Source organism: Coturnix japonica, chromosome 13, assembly GCF_001577835.2.
Source record: "Coturnix japonica isolate 7356 chromosome 13, Coturnix japonica 2.1, whole genome shotgun sequence".
Classification (NCBI taxonomy): Eukaryota; Metazoa; Chordata; class Aves; order Galliformes; family Phasianidae; genus Coturnix; species Coturnix japonica.
The window spans coordinates 4,695,886-4,720,551 of NC_029528.1; the positions used below are offsets into that span (position 1 = coordinate 4,695,886).

The 24,666-nt window shown below is 52.0% G+C and overlaps 1 protein-coding gene across 2 annotated transcripts in view; it reads right to left on the minus strand.

Moving 5' to 3' along the window:
- The window catches only part of FLT4 (fms related receptor tyrosine kinase 4), a 45,845-nt gene that overhangs the window by 10,890 nt on the left and 10,289 nt on the right, over positions 1 to 24,666 (minus strand). The window contains exons 2-19 of one of the 2 annotated variants that reach the window (XM_032447435.1): positions 19,950 to 20,046; positions 14,776 to 15,050; positions 11,410 to 11,522; positions 10,395 to 10,557; positions 10,013 to 10,152; positions 9,204 to 9,372; positions 9,007 to 9,124; positions 8,420 to 8,571; positions 7,524 to 7,686; positions 6,136 to 6,280; positions 4,608 to 4,716; positions 3,567 to 3,926; positions 3,205 to 3,351; positions 2,498 to 2,629; positions 2,142 to 2,248; positions 1,748 to 1,883; positions 1,065 to 1,169; positions 20 to 133 (exon numbers count right to left, since the gene is read on the minus strand). In XM_032447435.1, coding sequence (XP_032303326.1) covers positions 20 to 133; positions 1,065 to 1,169; positions 1,748 to 1,883; positions 2,142 to 2,248; positions 2,498 to 2,629; positions 3,205 to 3,351; positions 3,567 to 3,926; positions 4,608 to 4,716; positions 6,136 to 6,280; positions 7,524 to 7,686; positions 8,420 to 8,571; positions 9,007 to 9,124; positions 9,204 to 9,372; positions 10,013 to 10,152; positions 10,395 to 10,557; positions 11,410 to 11,522; positions 14,776 to 15,050; positions 19,950 to 20,046 — 2,745 coding nt within the window. Of the gene's footprint in view, positions 1 to 19; positions 134 to 1,064; positions 1,170 to 1,747; positions 1,884 to 2,141; positions 2,249 to 2,497; positions 2,630 to 3,204; positions 3,352 to 3,566; positions 3,927 to 4,607; positions 4,717 to 6,135; positions 6,281 to 7,523; positions 7,687 to 8,419; positions 8,572 to 9,006; positions 9,125 to 9,203; positions 9,373 to 10,012; positions 10,153 to 10,394; positions 10,558 to 11,409; positions 11,523 to 14,775; positions 15,051 to 19,949; positions 20,050 to 24,666 lie in introns of both variants that reach the window. The other variant, XM_032447434.1, reaches the window with a different exon arrangement.

The window sequence follows — 24,666 nt, forward strand, 5'->3', positions numbered from 1 at the left end:
GTTGCCCTGTGATATTTACCATTGGGTTTGGTACAGGCTCCCAGCAAATTCACAACATTGAGATGATGCCCAATGTGAATGAGGATTTTCAGCTCTGACATCAGTGCCTTCTGTTCACTTGCAGTAGCTCCCTCTGGAAACAAACAAACCACATCACGGTGATGCCTCCTCACAGCTTTTTCTCTCCCCCTGCCACTCTCTCCTAGCACAGTGATAATGTCAGTCTTGTTGGAGATTGCAATCCCAAAGCCTTCCTACATTTTGTTACTGCTTATTTCCAAATTGAATAGCAGAGCCTTGTCTTTAATGCTGTAATGCAGGAGCAAGGATCCAAAGCAAGAACACAACCTGTGTCCAACACAATTTTCCTTCTGATAGCCGTGCAGAGAAAAAGATCACTTGAGGCTTACATACAGATGCACACGTTTGAATCTCTGCCCTTTTAGCCTCCAAGCAGGGATAATGAGCTGTAAAACCGTTTGAAGGGAAATTAGAAACAAAAAGGCTTTTGATCGTGACTGAAGGCAGGACTGCCTCAACTCCAACCTTTTGAGAAGGCCTTTTGATAATTCCTTTCCAATAGCAAGCACAGGGTTGTGCTCCTGCCAGCTCTCTGCTGCCTTTTCTCCCTGAGTGTTTAATTCACACCAATTCTTGCTCCTCTGTTTTACCCTCAAGGTTCATTCTCTGGTTTTATGTGCATTTTTTCATGCCTTCCTGTATACATTTTACTTGGGAGTTTGCACATTTAGTTTGACAAAGAGAGAAGCATCTTCCTGAGCTGCAGCTGAAGGGCCAGGTAAGAGTCATGCATCAAAGAGCTGTAAAACAGCCTCATACAGCCAGGCTTCCCTCTGCTACTGATCTGCAGATCGTCTGTACACCTGCAGTGTCAGTGCTGCTGAGCCACACCATGATTCAGTTTCTATATACAGGCCACTGCTGACCATGAACTGCCATAATGTTTTCTTGGTTACTGAATTACAGGATGATTACAAGGCAGGCTTTCCCTGTCATCCTTTGTATCCATGTGAACTGCATATTCTACGAGGCTGTCCTCATACCTTTCAGCATTTTGACTGCTACGGTCTCACAGCTGTTGCTTTTATTGATCCCAAAAGCAGATGCTTCCACCACCTTCCCAAAAGCACCGTGACCCAGGACTTTACCTATGAGCAAAGAGAGAGGCACCGTAAAGGAAAGCAGGTGCAGGATGGAGAATGAGGCTAAAAAACAACAACACAAAAAACCTTACAGGAAAACATGGAAAGAAGAAAGAAAAAGAGTCATAAAGGAAAAGGAAGGAGTGCAATATTTGCCCTTCCCAGGTGGCTGCTTGCTTTAGAGGTGAGAATAAGAGAAAGGATGAAGGGAGGAACTGAGAGCTGGCATGGACAAAGTGGAGGAAGGAAATGGTCCTAATGTGGTGAGAGGCTGTTTGTTGCCCTCAAACAGAACAAGTGGAAAAGGTAAATAAGACACCTTGCAGCAGAACAGACAGGGCTAATGTCACTGCTCTGTGTCTCAGAGGAGGTCTGCAGCCCTTACACCTCTCCCAGACAGAGGGAAGAGATTGCAGATGGATGTCACAGCACGAGGACATCCTATCCCAGTCCTGAACTCAGGATATCTCCTATGAATTGGGCTGTTTTGCCCTGATTGTGTAAGAAATCTGGAGGGTGAGTTCCAGGGGCTGGTGGGAAGCTCTGCATGCAGCACGTGGGGGCAGGGATGGGGTTCAGCTCACCCAGGCGCAGGCGGTCTCGTGGGAATTCCCACTTGCTGGCATCATAGGGCAGGCGCTCGCAGTGCTCATCTAAGGGCACTTCGTCAGGATCCATGATGATGGACAGGTAGCCGGTCTTGATGTCTGCATGGGCAGGCTGCAGGAATCACCCAACACAGTGCATGAGAAGATGCCTCCTTTGCCTCCTTCAACCCGCTTTCCCCTGGCAAAGGCTGTTCCATGTCCCCATCTTTACTACGTGCCCCATCCTTGGTTGACAGTCAGGGTGCTTGGAGCACTACTCAGCGACCTTCTTTCAGCAGACACTGTCACATAGCCCCACACCACAGCAATGGGGCTGCCCCAAGCCCATCTGAGCCCCCTCTTCTTCCCCAGAATGAAGACAACCACGTACCCTTTTGATGTTACAGAAGATGAGGATAAGGAGGATCCAGAAGAAAACAGCGATGACCCCAGTCCCAATCAGGATGACAATCTCCACGTTGGTCTTGTCATCAGAGCCTGTGGGGTGGGGGGAAAAGTGCAGTTTGAGAAAAGGCTTGGCTGTTTCTTGGGATCTGCTCCATGATGTGGGGAGACCAAGGAGCTGTGTGTTGACATGCTCCAATCAAATTATGCTCTGGACTACAGATGCTCTCAGTGCTTTCCCTGCCACCCTGCAGCCTGGCATCACAGGGAAGAGGCACGGGACCTCTGACACACCCCTACTTGGATGCTCTCATCCCTAGGGTGTGTTGTGTCTGCTGGTACCTTCTACAGAGACGCTAGCTGAGGAGTTCACGCAGCCCTTAGCGTTGCAGACGCTGCACAGGTAGAGCCCAGCATCCTCCTCCCTCACTCTCTGAATGCTCAGCCTCTGGTTGAAGTCTGCCAGATCAATTCCTGTAAGGCAAGGAAGGTTATGGAGGTCATTCAATAAGGAAAGGGGATTTAACTCGTTCAGGCAAAAAATAAGGCTTCTATTTTTTGGCCACTTCATTTTAGATGGCAGAATTAAATTGCACCAGCTCTCCTCTGTGGCTTATGGCTCCAGAACTACACTGGAAGGGCCTTCCTTAGGCAGTGTATGGAACAAAACCCGACAGACAAGGTTGGACTGGGAACAGTGCCTGGGTGCTCCAGCTGGTGTACCAAGCTCTGCTCTGCCTCCAGGACCTATTCCTTTCCCTCTGCCATATGCCTAGATCCTTCCCACATTCCTTCCATGGGATCTGAGTCAATCCCTGCATTAGCAGAGATGCCCGGCACTGAGCTGAGTGCAAGAAGAAAAAGGATTCAGCTCTCTTTGCTGCCCACCTGAATGTACATGTGCACACAACGTTGATCCAGACCCTAGGGCACAGACTTGTCCACTGAGAGCACATCAAACCAGGGCAGAACATGATTAAAAACAGGATTCAGCTCTCTTTTCACCAGACATGGTACCTTGCCTTTGTTCCATCCCCAGCCCAATGTACCTGACACTTCTTCCACCAGTTTCTCATCTTTGTACCAGCTGATGTCAGGAACGTGGTTGCCATCCACCTTACAACGCATCTCTATGGAATCGCTGACGTTCACCCAAATGTCTGTCAGGTTCTGCTTGAGGCGGGGGATCTCCAGGGCTGGAGGAGCAGCACAAAACGGATTGATCAAAAGAATATCTGCATTCGTGGGGGACTTTGTGTCTATAACCCATTATTGGAGGGTGTCTTGGGACCCAGGTGCCTTTGCCACCTCGAGTTTAGCTTGCATGGCTTCCCCCAGGAATGGACTGGGAAGCTGACTGCAGCAAGAGTACCAGCAGCAAGTCACTCCCACCTGCCCTGCTGACCCTCACCCTGCACAGAGATGTATTTCTTGTGGCAGTGTTTCTCCCGGGTCTTCCTGTTCTGCACCTCACACACGTAGTCTCCCTCCTCGCCCAGGGAGATGTTGGGGATGGTCAGCAGCAAGGTGGCATCATTGGAGTCGGGCTGAAAGCGCAGCTCGCCCTGCATCTTGGTTGCGTAGTGGTGGACGTTCTTGCAGTCCAGAACCAGGGGGTTGCCCTCCTCATCGTGGAGCTTGGAAAGGTTCAGGCGATACCACTGCAGATTCTCGTAGGTGTAGTTGTCCGCATTGCAGCTCAGCTGTAGGTCCTGCCCCTCTATGGGCTCTTCTGAGGGCTGGGATTCGATCTCAAATCCATCTGGAATGGCTTTTGGGAAGGAAATGAACACGTGGATGAGTTTTCTTGGCTTAGCTGCTGGATACAATTAAATTGACTCCTTGGGCTCAGCTCTCTGAGAACTCACTGTCCTCAGCCAGGGGTAAATGGAAACCACCCTGGAGCCTTTAACATGCAGGCTGCGAGCAACTGACAGCTGCAGCTGAGCTGATGCTAAGGGCTGTGCTGAAGCCTCGGAGTCAAATTAAGATGGGTCACAAGTGGAACAAGTCTAGGAGGTCTGAAAGTGGTTGTTCTCAGCTCACCCTGCCGGGCTTTGGCTTCTACAAACCTGGCTTTCTCCCACCACCAAAATCCAGCAGGGGCCATGCCAAGGGCTGGGGCCAGGACCCTGCCTGGGAGCAGGGCTGGCGGTGCCACTAGAGGATGCTCTTGGACCAGACACGTCCCCAGCCCAGCACGCTGCCTGGGCCAGCAGGACCTTCCACAGACACACCAGCTTATCTTCAGGTCTGTCTGCACGATTTGCTGCCAGAACTCCAAGCTTTTGTCACTCAGCAGAAATCTAGGGCAACCCTGCTTTCCTGATGGCTTCCTGGTCACTGTTTAAGGCACTAAGTGCGAATGATGGCACCTGGCAAATCTAGGGGCTGCTAGGTTCAGGCAAAGAGCCCAGGTGACGCTGGCAGAGGGGATGTCCCCAGTACTTACTTGTCACATAGAAGTAGATCAGCCGCTCATCTCGACCCACTTTGTTAGAGGCAATACATTTGTACATGGCTGAGACATTGGCCTCCTGGATGGCCAACTTGCTGACTGTCTGGTGGGGAAAGAGAGCAGCAGATGTTAGGAAGGGCAAAAGGGAAAAGTAGGTTTGGTGCTGCTATCTGGCAGACAGCCCTGTGCTGCGAGATGACTGCTCCATGGGCTCAGATGACCTGCTAGCACACCATTTATCCATAAGTGGAAATCAGACTCACAAAACCATCCTGGCTTTTACTACTTCACCCTATTATCTTCTCCCTTTAAATTCCAAGTGTATATAGACACGATCCTAAAAGCTTTCTCATCTCTCTTTCCAGCAAGATTTGTCTAAGACTGGGCACGCAGCCTGGCTGCTGGCCTGGGAGCACGGCTGCAGGAGATGCTGCCTCCAAAGGAGCCAGTAAAGGCAGCTGGGGAGCAAGGCTGCCCTCCTCCCAGCTCACACTGAACACACATGGGCTGCCAAGGGTGTTCCAAGCACTCCCCTTAGAGTAGATCTGCAGCTTGAAGCACATGTTTCTTCTCCTCCCTCCCAGTTAAATGGCGAGGTAATTACATGCAAAGATCCCTCTAATGAGGCAATGTTTAAAAATGCAAAAAAAAAAAAAAAAAAAAAAATCAAACCCCTACAGGGAAACGACTTTGACTTTACTATTCATCCCATACACTTTGGGATGCATTTCAATTCTAAGTGGCAATATATTAGCTCGTGTTAATCAGAAGGAACAGCCGTTCATTCAGTGCATATTCATTACAGCTGAAGTGACCTAATTACCAGCAGTTTTGAATGCTGCCTTTCCTGTTTCTTGGGGATATTCAATACAGCTGAAGTGACCCTCCTGGTGCTGCTTCTGTGCACTGCCTTCCTGCCTTCTTGGGGATTTTCCCTCCAATCTGCACTGTTACATTTGTGCTGGGATTTCTGTTTGACATCATCCTGCACTGTACACACGGTGGCTCAATCTGGCCTTCGTGGCCAGAATAAAAACCAGGGGGATGTGATAAGAGAAGACAGAAGGGAGAGAAAGCAGATCCCTGCCTTTCTTTTTGGCTGCTTGGGGAGGAGCAGCATGTGCCCCTGCCACCCCCTTGGCAGAGTGACGAACTGCTGGCGGTGCTGGGGAACGGGAAGTGCCTTTGGAGGTGTGTAGGAAAACAGGAAGTGACTTTCGGAAGTGGGGGCCCATTTGTTTGTTCTGCATCCCTCTGCAAACAGCCGGTGCCCGGCACCAGCAGGAACAGGAACCGCAGTGCAGCGCAGGGTGCAGACCTTGTAGCTACCAGAAAGAAATGGGCAGTGAGCAGCGCCCAGCTGCCTGCAGGTCACGCACTGCAACAAGACAGAGATGTTCCTTGCAGTGCAATTGGTACCAAGCTGTACGACCAGCACCATGCCAGACGTGCTGCCTGATCCCAAATGGGATCCCTGTTTCCCACTCCCCGTTCCAAGCCAGGTTTGGGGCTACGGCCTCACCTTGTTCCGTCCCTCCACAAACTCCACCCAGGTGTCGATGCTCTCGATGGGGTTCACTGCGTCCTGTTGTGACACATCTTTCCAGTCCTTGCACTCAGGCATGCGATCTCGCTGATGGCGCCTTGCTGCTCGGTGCCTGCTATTGCTAAGCCAGCAAGAGGAGACAGATGGAGAGAAGGTCACTTGGAAAGAAAGCACCAAAACTGACTTTGTGTCTGAGAACTGATGCTCCTGGCCTCTGACTGCAAAAATTCCTGGGACCCTGGGGTATGTAGTACTAATGTGCTTTAGAATGGTGGTCTGCAATCACTAATGAGGCAAACATCATCTATATATGTGAAAACTGAAGCAGGAAACAGATATTTTTACCCCAGGCAGTGTCTTCACCCCCAGGCCTGTGTTTTCATTCATTACTAAAGATGGAGAAAAGAAGGAGTGAGAACTGTTTGTGTGTGGCATCCCCAAGGAACACAGTGGCACCTCTTTGGGGCTGATGATGGCAACTGGGGAGAAGAGCCCCATCTGCCAAAGACCTGAGATGTTGCGGTTTGCAGGATGATGCTGAAATGAAGGTGGAGCAGGGAGAGCCCAAAAGGTGGCAGAGACAGGGGGAAGCTGACCACCTAGCACAGGGGTAAGGTCACGCACTGGCAGTGCCGACAAAGCGCTTGGCGGGGTGAGCACACTGGTGAGCTATGTAAACAACAGGAAGCCAGAAAGAAGCCTCCTGCATCCTCTGGAGCTCTGCTAGGCAGAAACACAGTGGCCTTGGGAGACAGTGACCATAATTCATGGGCCTTTCTGCTTCCTGACAGGGCCATGGTGCACTCGCATGCAATGGAGAGCACTTTGGTGTTCCAGGCTTGGCAACAACCTACACAGGGCTGCAGGACCTGGCTTCCTCCAGGCACCCCGATGTCCTCCGCCCTGACTACTCTGCCTATGACTCCCCAGCATCCTTTTTTCCTCTTCCTGCAAGACCACAGCTAAAAAATGTCACTGCAGCCCTGCCTGCTGCTGCCCCCACTTCCTAGGGCACAGGCAGTGGGCACGCACCCTTCCTGCCCATCCATCCTGCCTGCACAAACACCCTCCTGGCAAACCATCCCAGCATCTGGCAGGCAGCTGGAGCTTTCCATGCATGCAGCAGCTCTGCTCCCCTCCCTACCAGCACTTTTGCTTGTTATCACCCACCAGAAGATGCAGTGCCAAGCAAATACAGGGACTTCTGGGTGGGAGAGGGGTGACTCACAGCTGCTGTGTCAGGGTCTCACCAAGGGGCACTCAAATCTGAGACTGTATCTGGGACACAGCCATGGTCATAAGGAGACCTCAATGCCACACTGGTGGCCTGGCAGGACGTGAGCACTCGGAGAGATGGCACTTACAGGCTGCGTCGAGAGAACATCCGACAGGGCATCCATGGTCTCCACTGCCACTGGATCACCTCTGGTGCTGGGATACCATAGACTGTGCAGGTGAGGGCCTGGGGGCTCCTCCGGGAGTAGATGCTTGGGGAAGAGGTTTCCTTCTCATGGATACGTGGAGGAACTGCAAGCATCAGAAAGACACTGTGAGTGGCCCTGGGCTTAGCTGCTGCATCCCTAGGTCAGGCACAGCCCTCCCCAGGCTGTCTATGGAGACTGGGCACTACAGTGCTACAGCTCCTAGGGCAGCTCCTAGGGAGCTTAGGCCGCCAGGACAGGGCGGGTTATACTTATGCAGATTCAAGTGATGACAATTCTCCTTCCTCTGCTGGTATGGCTGTCTGGATGCTGCAGCCCCCAGCACAAGGTCACAGAGTCTGCTGGAGACAGATCCCCAAGCAGCAGCGTCCTTCTACTGCTTCTTGCACTGGCACCTGACTTCTCCAACACAATGACCAGTTTCTGCCAGGGGAAAGCCATAGGGCACCCAGAGAACTGCTCCGGCCCCAGGCTCCATGTGTGCTGCAGCCACACTGCTCACGATTCTCCATCAGTTAGGATCACTCTCAGCAGAATCCTCAACAGCAGATGGGAAACAGCCCCTGAGCAGGGGTGTGCTCTGCTCAGAGCAGCGGAACCAGGAACACAACTTCATTGTCCTGAGTTCCACTTCTATGGTACACTGCCCACACCACAACTAGCCCTGTAGTAACCAGAGCATCCCTCAGCATTAGGCTGAAGGAGGTGATGTAGGCACCAACTGCTTTAGGAAAGCACCAGGAACTCGGTCTCAGAGCAGCCCAAAGGCCAGTGCTGTGAGCTCAGCGCTCTCCCCCTGGACACAGCCTCTCCCTTACCATTGACAATTAACTGGAGGCTGATACGCTTCTCCAGCCCCACAAGCCTGTTCCTCAGAACCAGCGTGTACGTCCCAGCATGATGCTCTGCCACATCCTTGATCTGCATTGAAGATTGAGATTGCTTGGGAATTAGCTTCCCATCCTTGTACCTGCAGGGAGGCAGAGAGAAAATGCAGCCACGGGGAAGAAGTGTCTCACTAAAGCATGGTCCTCTCTGCAGGGACCCCCAGGCTTTCCCCAGGCCTGAGTCACAGGCTTGTACATTGCTGTGAGGATGAGAGTGTCGTGGCTTTGCCCTGAGCAGGGTTTGTGAGCAAAGCTCCCATCTAGCTCTGGTTGGAGTGCAGCACAATGCAGTGTACAACCTGACCTTAACCACAAACTTCCCTTCCTTCCCTCCCCAGCTGCTGAGCCATGGTGGAACACCCCAAGAACATGGGCAGCCCTTCCATGGATGGGGGAAGGTGATATCTGGGACAATCTTGGCCACAGAGGGACCTAGCAAGGAGGCTGGCCTGGTTTGCCTCCTGGGCCAGGGGAGGGAGGAGAAGAGAAGGTGCCTTGGGCCAAGAAAGGTGCGTTACCACTGGAAATCTGGCTGGGGATAAGCCACGACTTTCACCGGCAGCTTCACAGCTTCATCTCCAGCAGTGGCTTCTATCACCGGCCCCTTCCGCCACTCCACGTTGATGAAGGGCTTTTCTGCAAGAGAAGAGGTGAGCGTGGAGGGGAGCGCAAGGAGCCTGGCTGCGGTTCCACGAGGGAGCAGAAGGTGTCTTACCATGCACAATGACATCAGTACTCTCCTCCAGCATCTGGGCGCCGTTGGTGGCAGTGCACGTGTACCTGCCCAGGTCCTGCTGGCTGACGTTGTGCAGGGTCAGGATGCTGGAGAGCTCTGTGTGTGTCTGCAGGGACCGGCGCTCAGATTCTATCACTGCTCGCTGCATCTGGTGGCAAAGAACAAGGCATGAAAGGCATCAGAGAGATGGGGTTGTGCAGATGGGCTCCTCACATCTGCATTTCTTTCTGCCTCCTTCCAGAAAGGTATCTCTACGACTGTGAAGGCAAAGAGCCTCGTGTGATGACCAACCAAAGCTGGGCTGAGAGTTTAGCACTAGTTTGCTTTGATCTGCAGTCCAGTAACTAGATAGGAGCCCTGTAGGTATTCAAACACCACAATGCCTTCAGGGAACTCCAGTGTTTCACTGTTTGCAAGAGTCAGACTCTACCACAGAGGGGAAAAACAGAGGGGAGGGATCCCCTTGCTGGTGCTTGGTAACTCAAGCTGTGAGGCTGAAACAGCTCCTTTCAAACCAAGGATGTTTGGTCTGTATTTGTACTGGTGGAAGTGAAGCCAGTGTTTGCCCAGAAGTTCCTCAGAGAAATAATGCCTAAGAAAGGAAGATGCTTTCTGCCAGTAGAAGGAGTCTTATCTCTGCCTGCTTCCTGCTGCAGGAGTGGAAAGTGGAAAAGCTCTCTGAGATGGCCAGAGCACGGCACGGTTAGGATCCTGAAGCAGGGCCCTGCCAATGCTGCCAAGAAGAACAGTGAATGGGCAGGATGGGATGGCTCAGAGGCCAGCAGTACCTGTTTGCCAGGGTATGTCCACTGGAAGCGGACACCAGAGTTGAACTCAGCCCACACTGTGCAGTTCAAGACCAGCTTCTCTCCCACTAGCAGCTCCATGGCTTTCTTGGGGTACAGCTGGATGTCATACAGTTCAATCCCTGATGCAGAGAAGCAAGGAAAAGACATTTCTGATTGATTAATTATTTGAAGCCGGGGTGTGGCTCTCATTAAAGCATGGAATCTGCACCTCCAACTGTGCAGTTATAGGAGGTTTGGGTATGAACTGCTGCTGCTAAGGATAACTCAGCATAGCACAGAGCTGGAGGACAGGGCCATAACAACCCCACGAACTACAGCAGAGCACTACAAACTGTCCCCTTGCACTTCCCCAGACTTTCACCTGCTATGTGAATGATGAAGAAATTGGATTTGAAGACCTTCTTGTCGATGACTGTCTCGCATTGGACGAACAAGGAGTCTCTGATCAGCTGTGTGGGTACCTGCATCCCCTTCTTGTTGTCCCAGAAAATGGTTTTCCTGTCGGGGTGGATGAGGGAATTTTGCTGGAAAAAACAACATTTTCCCAAGTGAAATGAGAGGATAATGACACTCCCACCCTTCTTGCTGGCTAACATCTCTGCTTTGTGGGAAGAAACGATGCAGCATTATGCTCTGCCTCCTGCTCTCTCCCCTAAGGGTTTGTCATCTAGGAATTGCAGCCCCAGCTATACCCCAAGCGGCTGCATCCTGCACTGCAATCCTCCCCATCCGCAGAGCAGGTCAGAGACTTCCAGGAATGGAAAATGATAGTGATAGCTAAGGAAACTGATGCCGATGTCCCAAACATCAGCCTCACCGGGATGGGGTCTGACCTTGGGTAGTGTCCTTCCTGGGCAAGGGAAAGGCCCCTGGCCCCCGGAGTGTCCCTGGAGGGCTTTGTACAATAGTAACACTCATCCTGGAAGGATGTATTTGCATTGTTAAAAAAGAAAAAAAAAAAGGCATAAGCAAGCTGATAATAGAGTTGTTTTGAGTTGTATTTAGTCCTCAGCCCCAGTGCTGCAGCCTCCTTCCCTGTGGGGTTGCTTACCAACCAGGGGGTTTTCAGCTCATAGAAATCAGAGCAAGCAGGGGATGCTATGGGACCAAATCAACATCTTGTTTTGTTTCAGAGAGCCAGGGAAGAGGTGCAAAGCTGGCAGGAAACCTGTGGGGTCTGCCCAAGGGAACTGGACAACACAGCCTCAACCAGTAGATAAAACGAGGAAGCCAATGGCTTGTACTTTCCATGGAAAATGTATCTCACACATTTTCCATTCCTGGCAGTGCCTGTACTTCTCCCACTCAGGCAATTACAAACGCACAACAAATGCTACGTGTGTTGGTCTTCAGCATCCCACTGGCGGAGCTCTCACCGAGATGAGTGTGACGTTGAGGTCTGGGATGGACACAAGGCACGGCACCCAAGTGTTCTCCTTCTTGCTGATGAGCAGCGTCTCTGGCTTGTTGATAAACGGCTGTTCAAAATCTAAGGGATACAAAGAGAAGGACAACTAAACAGGAGCAACAGGAGAAGAGGAAGGAATCAGAAGAATAGAAGGCTTTCTGGCTTTCTTTAATGCACTGTGAGATTGACAGAGGGAGTGGTGCTGGGCTGATCAGCCCCATCTGTGATGTGCCACAGCGTCAAACACACCCTGATTGCAAAGGATGCATGTCGGGTCAGCCTGCTCCTGCAACATTTGGGCAGTGCTGGAAACGACCTCCCCTTTCCTGGCCCCTTCAAAGTCTCTGCCAAGGTTTGACCCTTTGTGAAACCATTGGGTCTCATGCTGGGCTCCACGCCTGCCCAGCTGGTGCCAGTGCTGGAGCGGCGGCATGCAGAGCGACCTTCCAGGGCGAGGAAGTGAGCTGCAGTGCAATGGTATGCAGATGTCATCCTGCAGCCGGCCCAGCCAGCAGATAAACAGATGAGCTGAGATTTCCAGGACTGCCACTCCACTGCCTCCCAACTGCTGCATGCACAAATATTGACAGGAAGAGCAAAACCACCCTGAAATGACTTAGTGAGGCCAGGGGTGGTACACTGTGCTCCTCCACGTGGAGCCAGCAGCACGACAAAGTGCTGGCGGGAGGGGCTGCCCCATCCTGCTCAGCACATCACACGTGTCAAACCTGAGAAACCCAATTGGGGTCCATTGTGGAGGGGATTCAGAGGCAGCATGCAGAGATCTACCACGGCCCTGAGCCACTGTGCCAGGCACCAAACTGATCACAGAATCACAGATTGGATTGGGTTGGAAGCGATTCTTTTCCCCTGCTAGATGATCACTAAAGCCACCCATCTAAAATGGTAAGCCCAAGATGTAAGTAGTAATGATCCCCACTTGGGGATCCTGCTGCTCCAATCACATTGACTTCAACCCATTCCAACTCAGTGCTCACACCGTTAAGCACGTAAGGATATTTATTTTAGTCTTTAATCTAGAGAGCTGTTGCTTCAGTTTTCTCTACTACTTCCCTAGGTGAAGACTTCTCCTATACAGCTTAGGTGAAAGAAGCCATGCATGGGGAACGTAATGGTGAGCTCTTCTTAAATCACAGGCTTGTTTCAAAGTGTGAACATGTTCCTCATTCCTTCCCCAAGCCCTGGGCATGTGAGAGGGAGGAGACACACAACTGGCAGAGGTGAGAGACTACGAGGTCCCCTCCAAGCTCAGAGGGCAGCCAAGAACGCACTGATTTACTGGGCAGCCCCAGCTGCCAACATGCTCGTGATTCATGCATTAACTCCTCTCTCTGATCCCATCACATACTTTCTATAAGGCTGTCTTAATGGGTCCAGTGGGAATAATTTAGTATCTCCTTCATTAATATATGCTAAGCCTAATGAGATGGGGGCTGTACGTATCCTATTTCACTCTGTATGTTTACAGCACTATGTGTAGAGGTAACAAAACACACACCAAACCAGACGTGTGAGAAATGAGACGTGTGAAGAGTTCATTTGAGAACCGAGCTGCAGGTAAAAAACACAGACAAACCCACGATCCCAGCCAAGTACAGATATTTTGTTTCTGGCAATTCCACCAAGCTCTTAACATGACAAACGAGGCTGGTGGATAAATCCTTGGTCTGACCAGGCTGTCTCCAAACATCCCTGACACTTACATCAGCCTTTTCAAACTCTCCAGGGACAGTTTCACATTGCAGCCCAGTTCAGCAGGAACAGGCAGGGTTTTATCTGGACGTTCTGCAGTGACCACAGTTACTGTGCTCCTGGGTTTTCCTCAACATATCCCTTCTCTTGCCTGGAAAGTCTGTCCAGGAGGATTTGATAGCCATAAGAGGGCACAGCCTGAATGGAATGAGTACAAACACATCCTGTGGAGCCACGTGCAGAGCAATGCTACAAGGTGTTGTTTGGATTTGTTGCACACATGCTGTACACAGGCGCTGAGGGTCCCATGCACCCTGACAGCACGGGATTTATAGCCCCTACGCTCCATCACACCATGCACACTGCTGCTCTCTGCTAAACAGAACCATTACTGAGATGTAAATGATGCCAAAGGTGACAAGAGGCGAACAAAGGGACAAAGTGGCATTTGCTGGATCTCACACCCACACCTGACTGCTCCAGGTTTGAAATCCAAAATGTTACAAAGGGAATTCCACGTCCGTTGACAAACCAGGCTCTTGCAGAAGCACACCCTGCCTGTAACCCTGTTAGGCTATACTTTCAGCTACACGCTTAAGCAGTTCTCTACCTTCTTCTAGCTACAAAGCCCAAGAGCAACTGAATACCGCTGCCTAACTCACAGACGCCTCCTCCCAACATTCCTGAGACCCAGAGAAGCTCTATTCTTCCCTAGGATGGGCAGCAGCGCCCAAGTGAGGAGGAGGCAATTGCCCAGACAGACCCCAATTCCTGTCCAGCAGCTGCCCAGCTTTTTCTGATGTGCCTCTCCATTTCCCCCTGCACATTTGCAGAGGTAAATTTGGCTTTGCCCCGGGACTTCTGAAAAATGCATCTTGTATGTCATGACCCGCCTGGCTTGTGACAACTGCACCAACTTTAAGAAATGGGGGCGGAAAGAGAAATAGCTCTGCCAACTGCTTCCAGGGGACAGCGCTCGTTTATCTTGCTGCATCCTGCTGCAGGCAGTGGGGGGACCCCTGGGGAACAAGGAAAGCTGAGAATGGGCTCCTGCAGCCCCTTACTGCACTGAGGTCGTGGCTCCAAGCTTGGCAGACAGCCCTTCCCCTCCAATACACACCTCATAACGCTGCCCACATGGCAGCCCCTGTGCAGACCGCATACAAGGCTGTGACTTCAAGAAGGCTGTGCACAGTGGGTCTGTGCCACTCCTCCTCTCTGCTTTATAGAGAGTTATCATCCCTTGCCCTGTTCTGCCTCTAGCATCTCTGAGAGCCCCCCCCCCACAGCTGCCCAGAAGCTAAATCCTGTGCTTTTTTTAGTGTCAGAGCATCTCTGAGGCTCAGCTCTTGCTCCTTAAATTCCTACATTCCAGCCCTGCTGGAGCAATGCCCCCAGGCTGGGACATAATTGAATCCCAGGTGCTGCTGCTGTCCCCCAGAAGTGGACGGATATTGCTTCCTGCATGAGGAACAGCCCTTGGTCCTTTCCCTAAGCCTGCAGCCCTGGAGGGCTGGGAGGGGGTGGGGGGGGCATGTTGGGATCTTTAATGTGTCTGATTTTGTGCTGGTATGTGTAGGTTGGCCCCAAGCCCCCACCCATCTCACCGTATGGCTCTTACCTCTCACAAAGATATAGGCACTGACCGCTGTGGTGCCCTCGATTTTGGCATCGATGTACTTGTAATAGCAGTGGTAGTAACCCGTGTCATTGGCCTGGCTCTCCGTCAGCACCAGCACTTTGCAGTAGGGCTTTGTGCCTGTCCCCTCGCAGTCCTCTTCCCGGATTGCCCGGCCCCCACTGGGCGCTGCTGAGGCTGTGAGTTCCATCTCCTTCTCCTTCCCACTGGGGTCCACCTTGCCCCCAGGCCACGACCACTCCAAGGGATGCTGGCCTCTGGAAACGGGCAAAACGAAGAATTAGCTTTGGGGGCAATTAGAGTGAACACAGTGGGGGTTTTACAGCTCACTGCTCTCCTCCCACGTGCACTGCTCAGGCTGGGGCATGGAGGAACAGTTCTATTCTGCAGAGGGAACAGGTGCAAGGAGAGGGCGAGCAGCTTCCCTAATTGCCTTGCAAGCAGAGGCTGGTCCCATTCCCCAGGTCACCTCCCAGGCACACCAGGCTGTGAGATATCACAGATATCAGTCCATCCCCTGACTTTGTCCTACTGCTGTTGATGCCAGGACAGGGAGCCACAGAGGGCCCTGAGGGAATGAATCCATTTGTTCTATATTCCCCCTCATTATTAAAAGGATTGAGAGCTATCAAGAACGCGCACACAAACAAATGATGAGTTCCCCTGTGTGATGAATGGAGGGGGAAGGAGAAGGAGGAAGGAGAGCAGACTGGAGAGAAAACATGAGAAAAGCAGGAAGGAGTCAGGGATAGAGAAGAAACCTTCAGCTCAAGCACACGTGTGTATTTATATATAACCAAGGATGCCCAGCATGGGAGGTGTATGCATGCACACACATACAGGCACCCTACCACAGCTCTGACTACTCACTTACTACTAACAAACCAAGCTTTTATGCCATGTTGGAAGTTTCCTTCCATGAAATCAGAGCCCCTTTCAGAGCACAGCACAGTCCACACTTGAATGTTTGCCAGCATATCTGAAAGTCACTGAAAAATGTGCAAAAATGAGATGGGGAAAAAAAAAAGGAAAAAAAAAAAAAAAGGACATCACAAGAGACAGCTGGGGGGCAAAAATGGCCTTTTGTCAGCACTGTCTGTGCTATTAGGGGAAACTGGAATCACCTCTTATGCCATTGGGGAATAGGCACATGGGCACAGGCAGCTCCTCAGCCAGGGGACCCTTGGAGCAGGGCTGGGGCAGATCCTTCTGAGCACAGCCAGATCACAAGGGTCACCACAGCGGGGTCCTGACCGCAAGGGACAGCAAGGGCCTTGCTCTGCACCCATACACCCACTGCACCACGCACAGAGCATTACCTGGCCTCAACCCCAGGAAGAGCTGAGAGCTCCAACCCCCAACTGAGCAAAGGAGCCCCAAATCCCTTTGCGTTTGGCTCAGGCATTTTTGGCACTCAGTGTGCAGCAGGGTAATTGTACAAGTCTCCAGTGTTTCCGCTTTCTGTTTGTTTACCCGCTGGGATTTTCACGCATTATCGGACCCACTTGTTTTATTAACCATCAAGGCCAGCAGTAGCTGAGTGACACGTATTTATATAAACACGGATGGGCCAGTGCAAACAGACCCGACAACCAGCCTGTGAGCTGAACTAAAACATTCCTTGCATCATTTGCTGCTTGACCAGACCCAGTGGGGACACAGAAGGTAAAGGCATTAATGCGAGTCCAAGTTGGTGTCTGTGGTGTGTTAAGAGGACCAGACGAAGGCAGGAACGAGGCCAGGCTCACCTGGATTTCTCTCTGAGGCTGCCCTGCGTGTCTGGGAAAAGGTCCAGGCAGCACTTTGGGGCTGCTCCCTCCCACCTATCTGTCATCTTTGAAGATTTGTTCCCAAGTTGTTTCCTTTCAGCTCTGTGATAACGTGTCTCTGGGCAACGGAGCCTGTAGATGCCAGCTGGAAACAGATGCACTGCAGGCTTCTCTGCAGCTGTTTTCCTAAATCTTTTTTCAGGACAGATGCTCTTCAAGGCAGCCGTTGCAATTGGCACTGGTTTTCTTCAATCCTCTTTGAAGCTCCCACATGCTGTATGATGGGCAAAGCTGGCTGTGTCTTCAACCTTAGGTGGGACAAGACAGATCCCCCCTCAGCAGCACAGAGGATGCTCACAGCAGTCGCACACCCATAGGAAGGAGCAGCAGGTGTGGTATGTGCCCAGACACTGCTGCGGAGCCATGTGGCAGGGCACTGCCTTGTCCTCAGGCCCCTCCATCGCACCGCAGCATTCATTTCCTCTGCAGGAGCCAAGAGGGCTCTGGGGTCAAATACTTCCTTTCTGCCAGAGTAGGCTTTATGCATTCACAAACATCTGTGAGTCAGCTCTATGAACAAGCCACTGGGCAGCAAAGAACGCCCTTACACTTCCCTCTCTAAACACCATGGCTGAGTGATGCTCCATCTCTCCTCCCAGGTACCCAGCATCTGTTGAGTAGGATGGGATGGGGCTGGCAATGGCCAGGATAAGCTTGATCCCTCCCCTCCATAAGTTTCTGCTGTCGTGCAGCTGGCTCCTGCAGGCTGCGCTCCAACATTTATGAGCCAGAAGGGCACAAGCTCTGCTTCTCCCCACTGCACGCTGACAAGAGCATGAATGCAAAGATTCACAATGTTTTTTCCCTTCCTTCTCGGGATGGGAGCTAATAAAAGACACACTGTCCATCAGCCTCTTCACCCTGCTGTGCCACATGCCTTGATCAAAACATCACTGTGGCTTCCAGCCAGCCCTGGCATGATCTGTGTTTGAAGGAATGCTCCTACACAGGTCCCCTGCTCTGCCTGGATGAGTGCACTGTGTTGGGCAATGGGGGAGACTGCAGAGCCTAAGCACCCAGTGACTCCTTGTGGGTGTGCTGTGTCTTCAGGCCTCTGTGAAGCAAGCTCAACTCCAGAGACATCCCATGGCCTGGCATGGATTCTTATAACTTCTGGGGCAAAGAGGAGCAGGAGGGGGCTGCTGAGCTGCGAGTGTGGGAGATCCAGGCTGAGCTGTGAGGGAGCCTGAGAGTGCACCCGGCTATGGGACTCATGCTCAGTGGGTGAAGCTGGAAAGGTCTTCAGGGAGCCTCATGTGGGGGGATTTGGGCTCAGTTTTCTGCTGCAGTGCTGCTTCGAGCAGGCCAGTGCTCCTGGCTCCAGGGCAGCTCAAAGAGCAGCCAGAGGACATTGCTCTCAAGGGAAGAACCAGGGTCAAACCAAAGCCACCTCCAACATGATGCTCAGTGAAGAATCTCTGGATCCTGGATTTGATTCTGTACTTGTTTCTGCCCTACCCTGCCCCACCATCCTCTCCTTTGCCTGTTCTCTTGGTGGTCTGCGTGTTTTTCTCTTCAGCTCCCATTAATACAAGCCAGGTCTTCCCACAGTGGGCCACAGTCCAGAGAAGAGGTTGGAGTAGCAGCTGGGTGTAATTAGAGATCCAGGAACCAGGAAAGATTTACTTCTCATTCAAACTAAGTAATAGTGTCCCACAGGCAAAACCTTCTTCTCAAGGCATGGGGCAAACATGGGATTGAGATCTCACAGGGAGAAGGGGAACCTCGGAGCCATGTTGAGACTTCTCACCTGTAGGTGATGGGAAGGACGCTGCACAACCCCAGAGGGGCATAATTTTTCCCCAGCGTGATTTTCCTTCTTACTAATTGACAACTAGCAAGTGCACGAGGAAAGGGCAATCTCATCCTTCCCACCAGGAACAGAAAGGCTTTCCGCTTCACGGCACTAAACAGGTCTCTTCATGCTTGACCACAAAAGACACTTTCTTTAACCACACCTCCAACTTCAGAACATCCTTAAGTCTTGGATCAATCCGCGGGCAGCACAAGGCTGTCTCTGCAGGTTCCAGTTTTCCATCAGCTTCCCTGCCTGAAGCTGCAGCAAGAACACAGGTCTGCTTCATGGCGTGTGGTGTTCATACCACTGTGGGGTAAGGGGCTGCGGCCAAAGGTGTCCAGGCTGACCTGGGAAAGCCTTGCTGGGTCTGCAGAGAGTCAGCACAGCAAGAGCCAGCACTTCCAAACTCCCTCTCCACACTCTCCATAGAGGCTTGTGGCTGACCACAGCCCAGTCATGCATTTCCTACAGCCTAGTACACACCACAGCTCCTCAGGTCACTCTATGAACAAGCCCACAAACACTTGGCTTCCCAGACCATGTGGGATCAGCTCAGTATGAGCATCAAGAGCCTTTCTTCTGCCTCTATTCCCTGGCAGAGAACTGATTCACAAAGTAAGAGTAATGCCATCTGTTCCACAGAAAGTTAAATATGTTTGTGACAAGACATGAACGCAATACAAGCCAAGTGTTTGTAGTAATTGCTTAGTGGTTATATATAACGCTGAGAAATACCCTTTTGAGGCCCATGCTGAATTTATACCCCTATTGAGCCCTAGCACTCAGATCCCAGGCACGGATCTGCTTTCAGCTGCTGGAGGGAAACTCCAGCTCTGCTTTTTTTTCCCCCTCTCTCTGATGTGTTTTCCAAGATAAGGAGCAGTGACGAGAACATGCACAGCCAAATGCCCCAACGTGGGACAAACCAGTTCAGACACAACACCTTTTCAGAGCCAGACTCCAAAACGACCAGCTCCTCTCTAGGAGTTACTGACCCTGCCTGGCTCGGGCTTCTCTTCCTTCACCCTCAAATGCACAGAGCAGAGAATGAAATCCCAGCTAAACAGAAAATCTGGCAGACTGTGATAACCACCACCAAGCACAGCCCTGCATTCTCCCATGGACATTTATCCGTGCCCCCCAAATAATCTGCCAAATTTGGGAACCAGAACTACAACCCCAGCACTGCAATGAGGTGAGAACAAACATCAGAGACAAGACCAGGAGAGTTGGAAGCCAGTTTCCCTAAAGAGCTTACAAAGAAGCTATCAGATCATGAAAGTATTTCTCTTCCTTCTGCCTGCAAGACTCCAGTAGAGGTTATCACCATCTCCTTTGAGATGCCTCCAGCTTCTTTTTCAATTAATTGATTAGATTAATTCACACTTGGTTCACCTATCAGATTTCTAACCAGCCATGCTTATCTGCAGGTATGCTGCAGCTGAGATCCCCCTGACAGGCTCTCCTTGTCAGGTCCTTAACCAGCTACAAGTGGTCTATAAGCAGAACTGTACGTGGCTGCACCGTACCTGCAGGTGATGGTAAGCGTGTCCTTGGCGTTGATGATGTGTTCTTCCTCAGTGATGCTAAGAGTAGGAGGGGTCATAGAATAGCTGCTCACCAGATCTGTGGAGAGAAAGGAGACAGGGTGTGATGCAGAGATCTGCTAGTACAGACCCACTGATGTGGGCAGCAGCTGGGTATCATGAGCCTGGACCGGAGCAAAGCCTCTTGAAGCAAACATCTCATAGAATCATACAGGCAATAATGTCGGAAAAGACAACTAAAATGCCAATTTTTCTGTACCAATGTAATCAGGGCTACAAAAATCCACCTGCATAGGCACCACAAGCACTCCTGGATTTGTACAGAGGGGCTCTCAGGGGCCAGCAGGTCCTTCTGCCTTGGAGTACAGACCTGAAGCAGGCTGACCCTTTGGGGATGACAGCAGCGCCCTTCCCTTGGTGCCACGGGGGACAGGAATTCCAGGAGTGAAACTATCCAGGCTCACAGGAGATGCAGATAAACACGTTATCACACACTTCTCCCAGCTTTTGTATGGGAGAGTCCCACTCCTGGTGGGCTCACATCTCCGGCACGCAGTGCAGGACACGCACTGTGCCAGCTGCTCATGGACAAACATCTCGAAGTACCGGTTACTCTCAGAGCTGTTTTCCATTAGCATGGTGCTTCTAACTGTCATTGCTTCATGATCTTTATCTTAAAACTCCAGCTTCTGGGGATACAAGATAATGCAGAAGAAAAGCTTTGATGACTGCAAGACGAGTGAGCGAACTAACCAGAAAGAGAGGGGGAAAAAATAGAGTTGTGAAATGTGAAAACGTGACTCAGGTAGATGCTAAATGCTAAGGAAGAAAGGAATGCAATAAATATGCTGCTAGCTTGATCTTTATAGATGTGCGAGGTTTGTGCAATTGCAGTCTGCTTGGGTCTGTCTCCTTCCTTCATACCATTTAAACTCATTTATCAATCACAGAGAAACCTGGCAAAGAGGCACCAACGGCACGTGAGGCCTCTCCTCCAAAATCATGGCTGGTAGATGCAAACCTCCTAACGTGAGAGCCCTGCCACACTCTGCGGGACGGCCTCAAACCAGCCCTCAGCAACCAGGGCATCAGATGGCTTCTGGTCCCCTGGCAGCACCAGGCCTTGGAGGGGTAGTGCTTAGAGCCGGGCTGCAGGGAAGCCATGGCTGCTGCAGGGGCTGCAGAGGGACGTGCTGAGCAGCACTAAAGTCTGAGCCTGCCGGCCTTCTTCTGCCCAATTGTTCTCCATTTCCTTCCCGCCCCTGCGTGGCTCCGCAGCAACCATCCCTATGGCTGCCCCCATGGCAACGGCAGGACGCAGTGCCCTGCCACCCGCCATGTCCCTCACCTCAGCCTTCCTCTGCTTGCACGGAGCCCCGCAGGCCATGGCTGGTCCCACAGACAGCCCTCAGTGTCAGCAATGAGCCAGCCACCACAGCAGCCATTGCTTGGTGATCAACCAATCCTTGGGGTCAGTGTCATGGAGGATGCTCAGCCTCCACCTCCCCTTCCCCAGTGCAGGGGACCGGGGATGTCCCACACAAAAATGTGCCCTGTGGGCTGTGAAAATAAACAAGCACATTTTTGGTCAAATCCCTTCAAAATGTAACGAGGTTTATTAAAAAGGCGGGAGGAATCCTACCACTAAGCTGCACTTCCTATGAATGCCGGACACACTTATCCCCCTGCAAACAGCGCTCTCCAGATGGCCACAGCCTGTCAATGCCCCACATCAGTGAGAATACAGAGCCAGGCTTGCCACGGGGCTGGCTGGTTCCCTGAAAGCTCATCTCCAAACCTTGTCACCATGCAAAGCCCTAAATCACGACCAGGGGTGGTGGGAGCCTCAGAGCTGATGTGCACACATTAAGCCCTGCACGCCTTCACGTGCCATGGGGTGACCTGCTGCAACCAGCGCTGGGGGGTGGAAGGGAAAGGATCTGTGCAGGTTGAGGCTGTGGGATTCCTGCAGATGCATCCTGTCCGCGGCACTCCACAAGTACAACAGGAAAAGGAACCATGGCTCCCTCTGAAAGCACTGCGGTGTGGGGTTGGGGATGCTCCTTTGGCTACCAGCCCCCCCTATTCTCCGTGGCCATCCAGCCACCTCCCTGGCCTTTGGCTGCTGGCAGCTTTGGGACTCCTGTGCAGGTTGCCCACAGCACAAAAGCCACAAACTTTTCCCCAGAATCACCCTTCATCCCTCTCTGTTCACTAGCTGGATCCAACCCCTGCTGCCCCATCCCTCCCCGTGGGAGGGGGTGCCCCACGAGTGCTGATCCTGGCCATTAAACCTCCTCTGACCGGCACACAGATGGTTCGTGTCTCTGGCAAATCCCAGGGTGCGAGGGAGATGTCTCCAGAGCACTGAGAGCCTCCTTTTCTCCCAGTCCCTCCTTCCCCACCTCCAGCCCCAGCGATGCTTTATCTCCTCGTCCTGCGGGTGCACACTGAATTGTGCCCTTGCGCGGGGAGAGCATTAATGTAATTAAAAAGGCATGCGGCAGCCCCGGCAGGCTTTGTTTTTTCAAAGATGGTTCCAAGCAAGTTGGCAGTGGGATATTAAAATAAACAGAAGGGGGATTGATGGGATGCGGAGAGAGGAAGCAGGATCCCACAGCCGCTCACACCTTTGTTTCTTTCTAATTTCAGAGAAGTGCACTTTCCAGCAGTTTCTCTAGCCTTGATCTCTCAGTACACGGCTCCGAAAGGAGCAAGGCTGAATCTTCTCCTTATCACTGGCGGCTCCATCACTTTCCCCAGCCCCTTCCACCCCTCTTCCCACAATCCGCAACCACCACAGCTCTCATCACAACAGCCCATACAGTCTGCAGCCATGTCCTGCACCCCAGGGCCTGGCTGGGAAGCCACGCTCCCCCAGGAAGAGTTATCCACCCCAAAGTGCCCTGCAGAGACTGAGCAAGGAAGCCCTGCCGCCGGATCCTGCCTCCGAGCCCCCGCACACCCCGCAGCCCCTCTGTGCTTCCCCTTCCCTCCCTCTCTGCTGAGTCGGCCCCGCTGACTGATTAACGGGGCGCCTTTCCGGAGAGGTATTTTGTTCACACTCTGTCCTTCTCGCTGACTTCCTTCCCCAGTGCTAGGCTGGATGCTCTTGTAGTAGCCATCACAAAGTCCCCAGCTAAACCAATACATCTTATGGCTCCTGCCACCACAACTCAAGTGCTGACAGGTTCTGTTGAGCAGAGATGGACAATAACATGCATGTAGCAAGGCTCCCCTGGCTCACACTCTCTATGTGCTTTTGGCTGACCCTTCCAGCTCTCCTTTCTTGTTCAATTCCTCTTCCCTTTGCTCAAGCAAAGCCACTCTGACCCTGCTACTGCTCCACCTTCACTCTGGGCCTGGAGCTAGCAGATAACCTGATGAGGCTCATGTTGCACAGCATATCTCCTGTTTCTCTTGGGTCTCATCCCAGGCCAAACACTTGCTGCCCAAAGCTCAGGACCCACTACGGATGATCTCCCTTGCACAAGCAAAAAAACAGGGCAGGCAAACTAACTTAGAAGCTATTGGTGCATGATGACACGTCTGTGTCAGCAAATACCTGCTCCTGGCAAGTTAATGACAAAATACCAGTTCCAGTTCCACACTGGCAGCTGTGGAAACAGACTGATGCAGAAGAGAGGCAAACACTGGCACCGGGAAAGAGAGGGGGCAAATCTATTTCTCTGGGTTTCCAGGCTGGGCTCATCAGAATTAGCAGCATTTGCCTTCAGAACTCCATGTGCACTGTTTCCCCTTGCCCTGCAGAGCCTAACCCTGGCACACACAGGTGCAATCCCCCTGCTCTGCTCCAACCACCCCTTCCCCACACAACTGTCCAGGGACAGGGGACCTTTGCCCACACCACCAAAAGCCACATGCTGGGGCAGAACCACACCAGCATCCCCTTGGTGAGGCTGAAGCTCCCACATGGCCAGAGCAGCTCCTGCCCACACCCAGGGCAGGCATCCAGCCGTGGGCTGGAGCAGCAAAGCACAAACATGTGCATGAGGAGCAGGGAGCTGGCAGGGCAACAAGGGGAGGATGGATGCACAGCTGGCATCTCCTCCTCTTGTTTTGCAGAGAGGTGTGATATCACACGCAGATGAGAAATGAATGGCTACAGGAATGAAGTACTGGGTGTTTCTCTCAACCTGACAAGGGGACAGGGCAGGCAGCCCTTCAAATGGCACAGTGAGAACAGACACTGAACAGGCAGAGCCTCTGGTCCCAGGATTGCAAGCAGGGTGCTGCTCCCCTGGCCATGGAGATTTACATCTATGGACCTCACCTCCTGAAATGCCATCAAACACAAACATGGCAGAGCTGCACCCTCACCACTCTGTGGATACTCACAGAGCATCACAAGCTCCTTTGCTCTAAACAGGGAGCCAAGCCACAAAGGGATTCCTACAGGGACCTCCTGCAAGGGACACAGGAGATTAATAATTACAGGAATTCAATCGATGCTCAACAGAGTATTGGGTCGATCATATTAAAGGATGCCTGGAGCCTTCATGTCCAACACCACAGAACAACAGCCTTGTGACTGCAACCCAAACAGCAGCCACAGCCTCAGTGCTAACACCCCAGGGCCTGCTTCACCTCTCAGTGCTCACAGGCTCTAAGTAACTGGTTATTTTTTACTGGCAATGCACACAATCCCATAATCCCTGCACTGATGGGGAATGAAAGC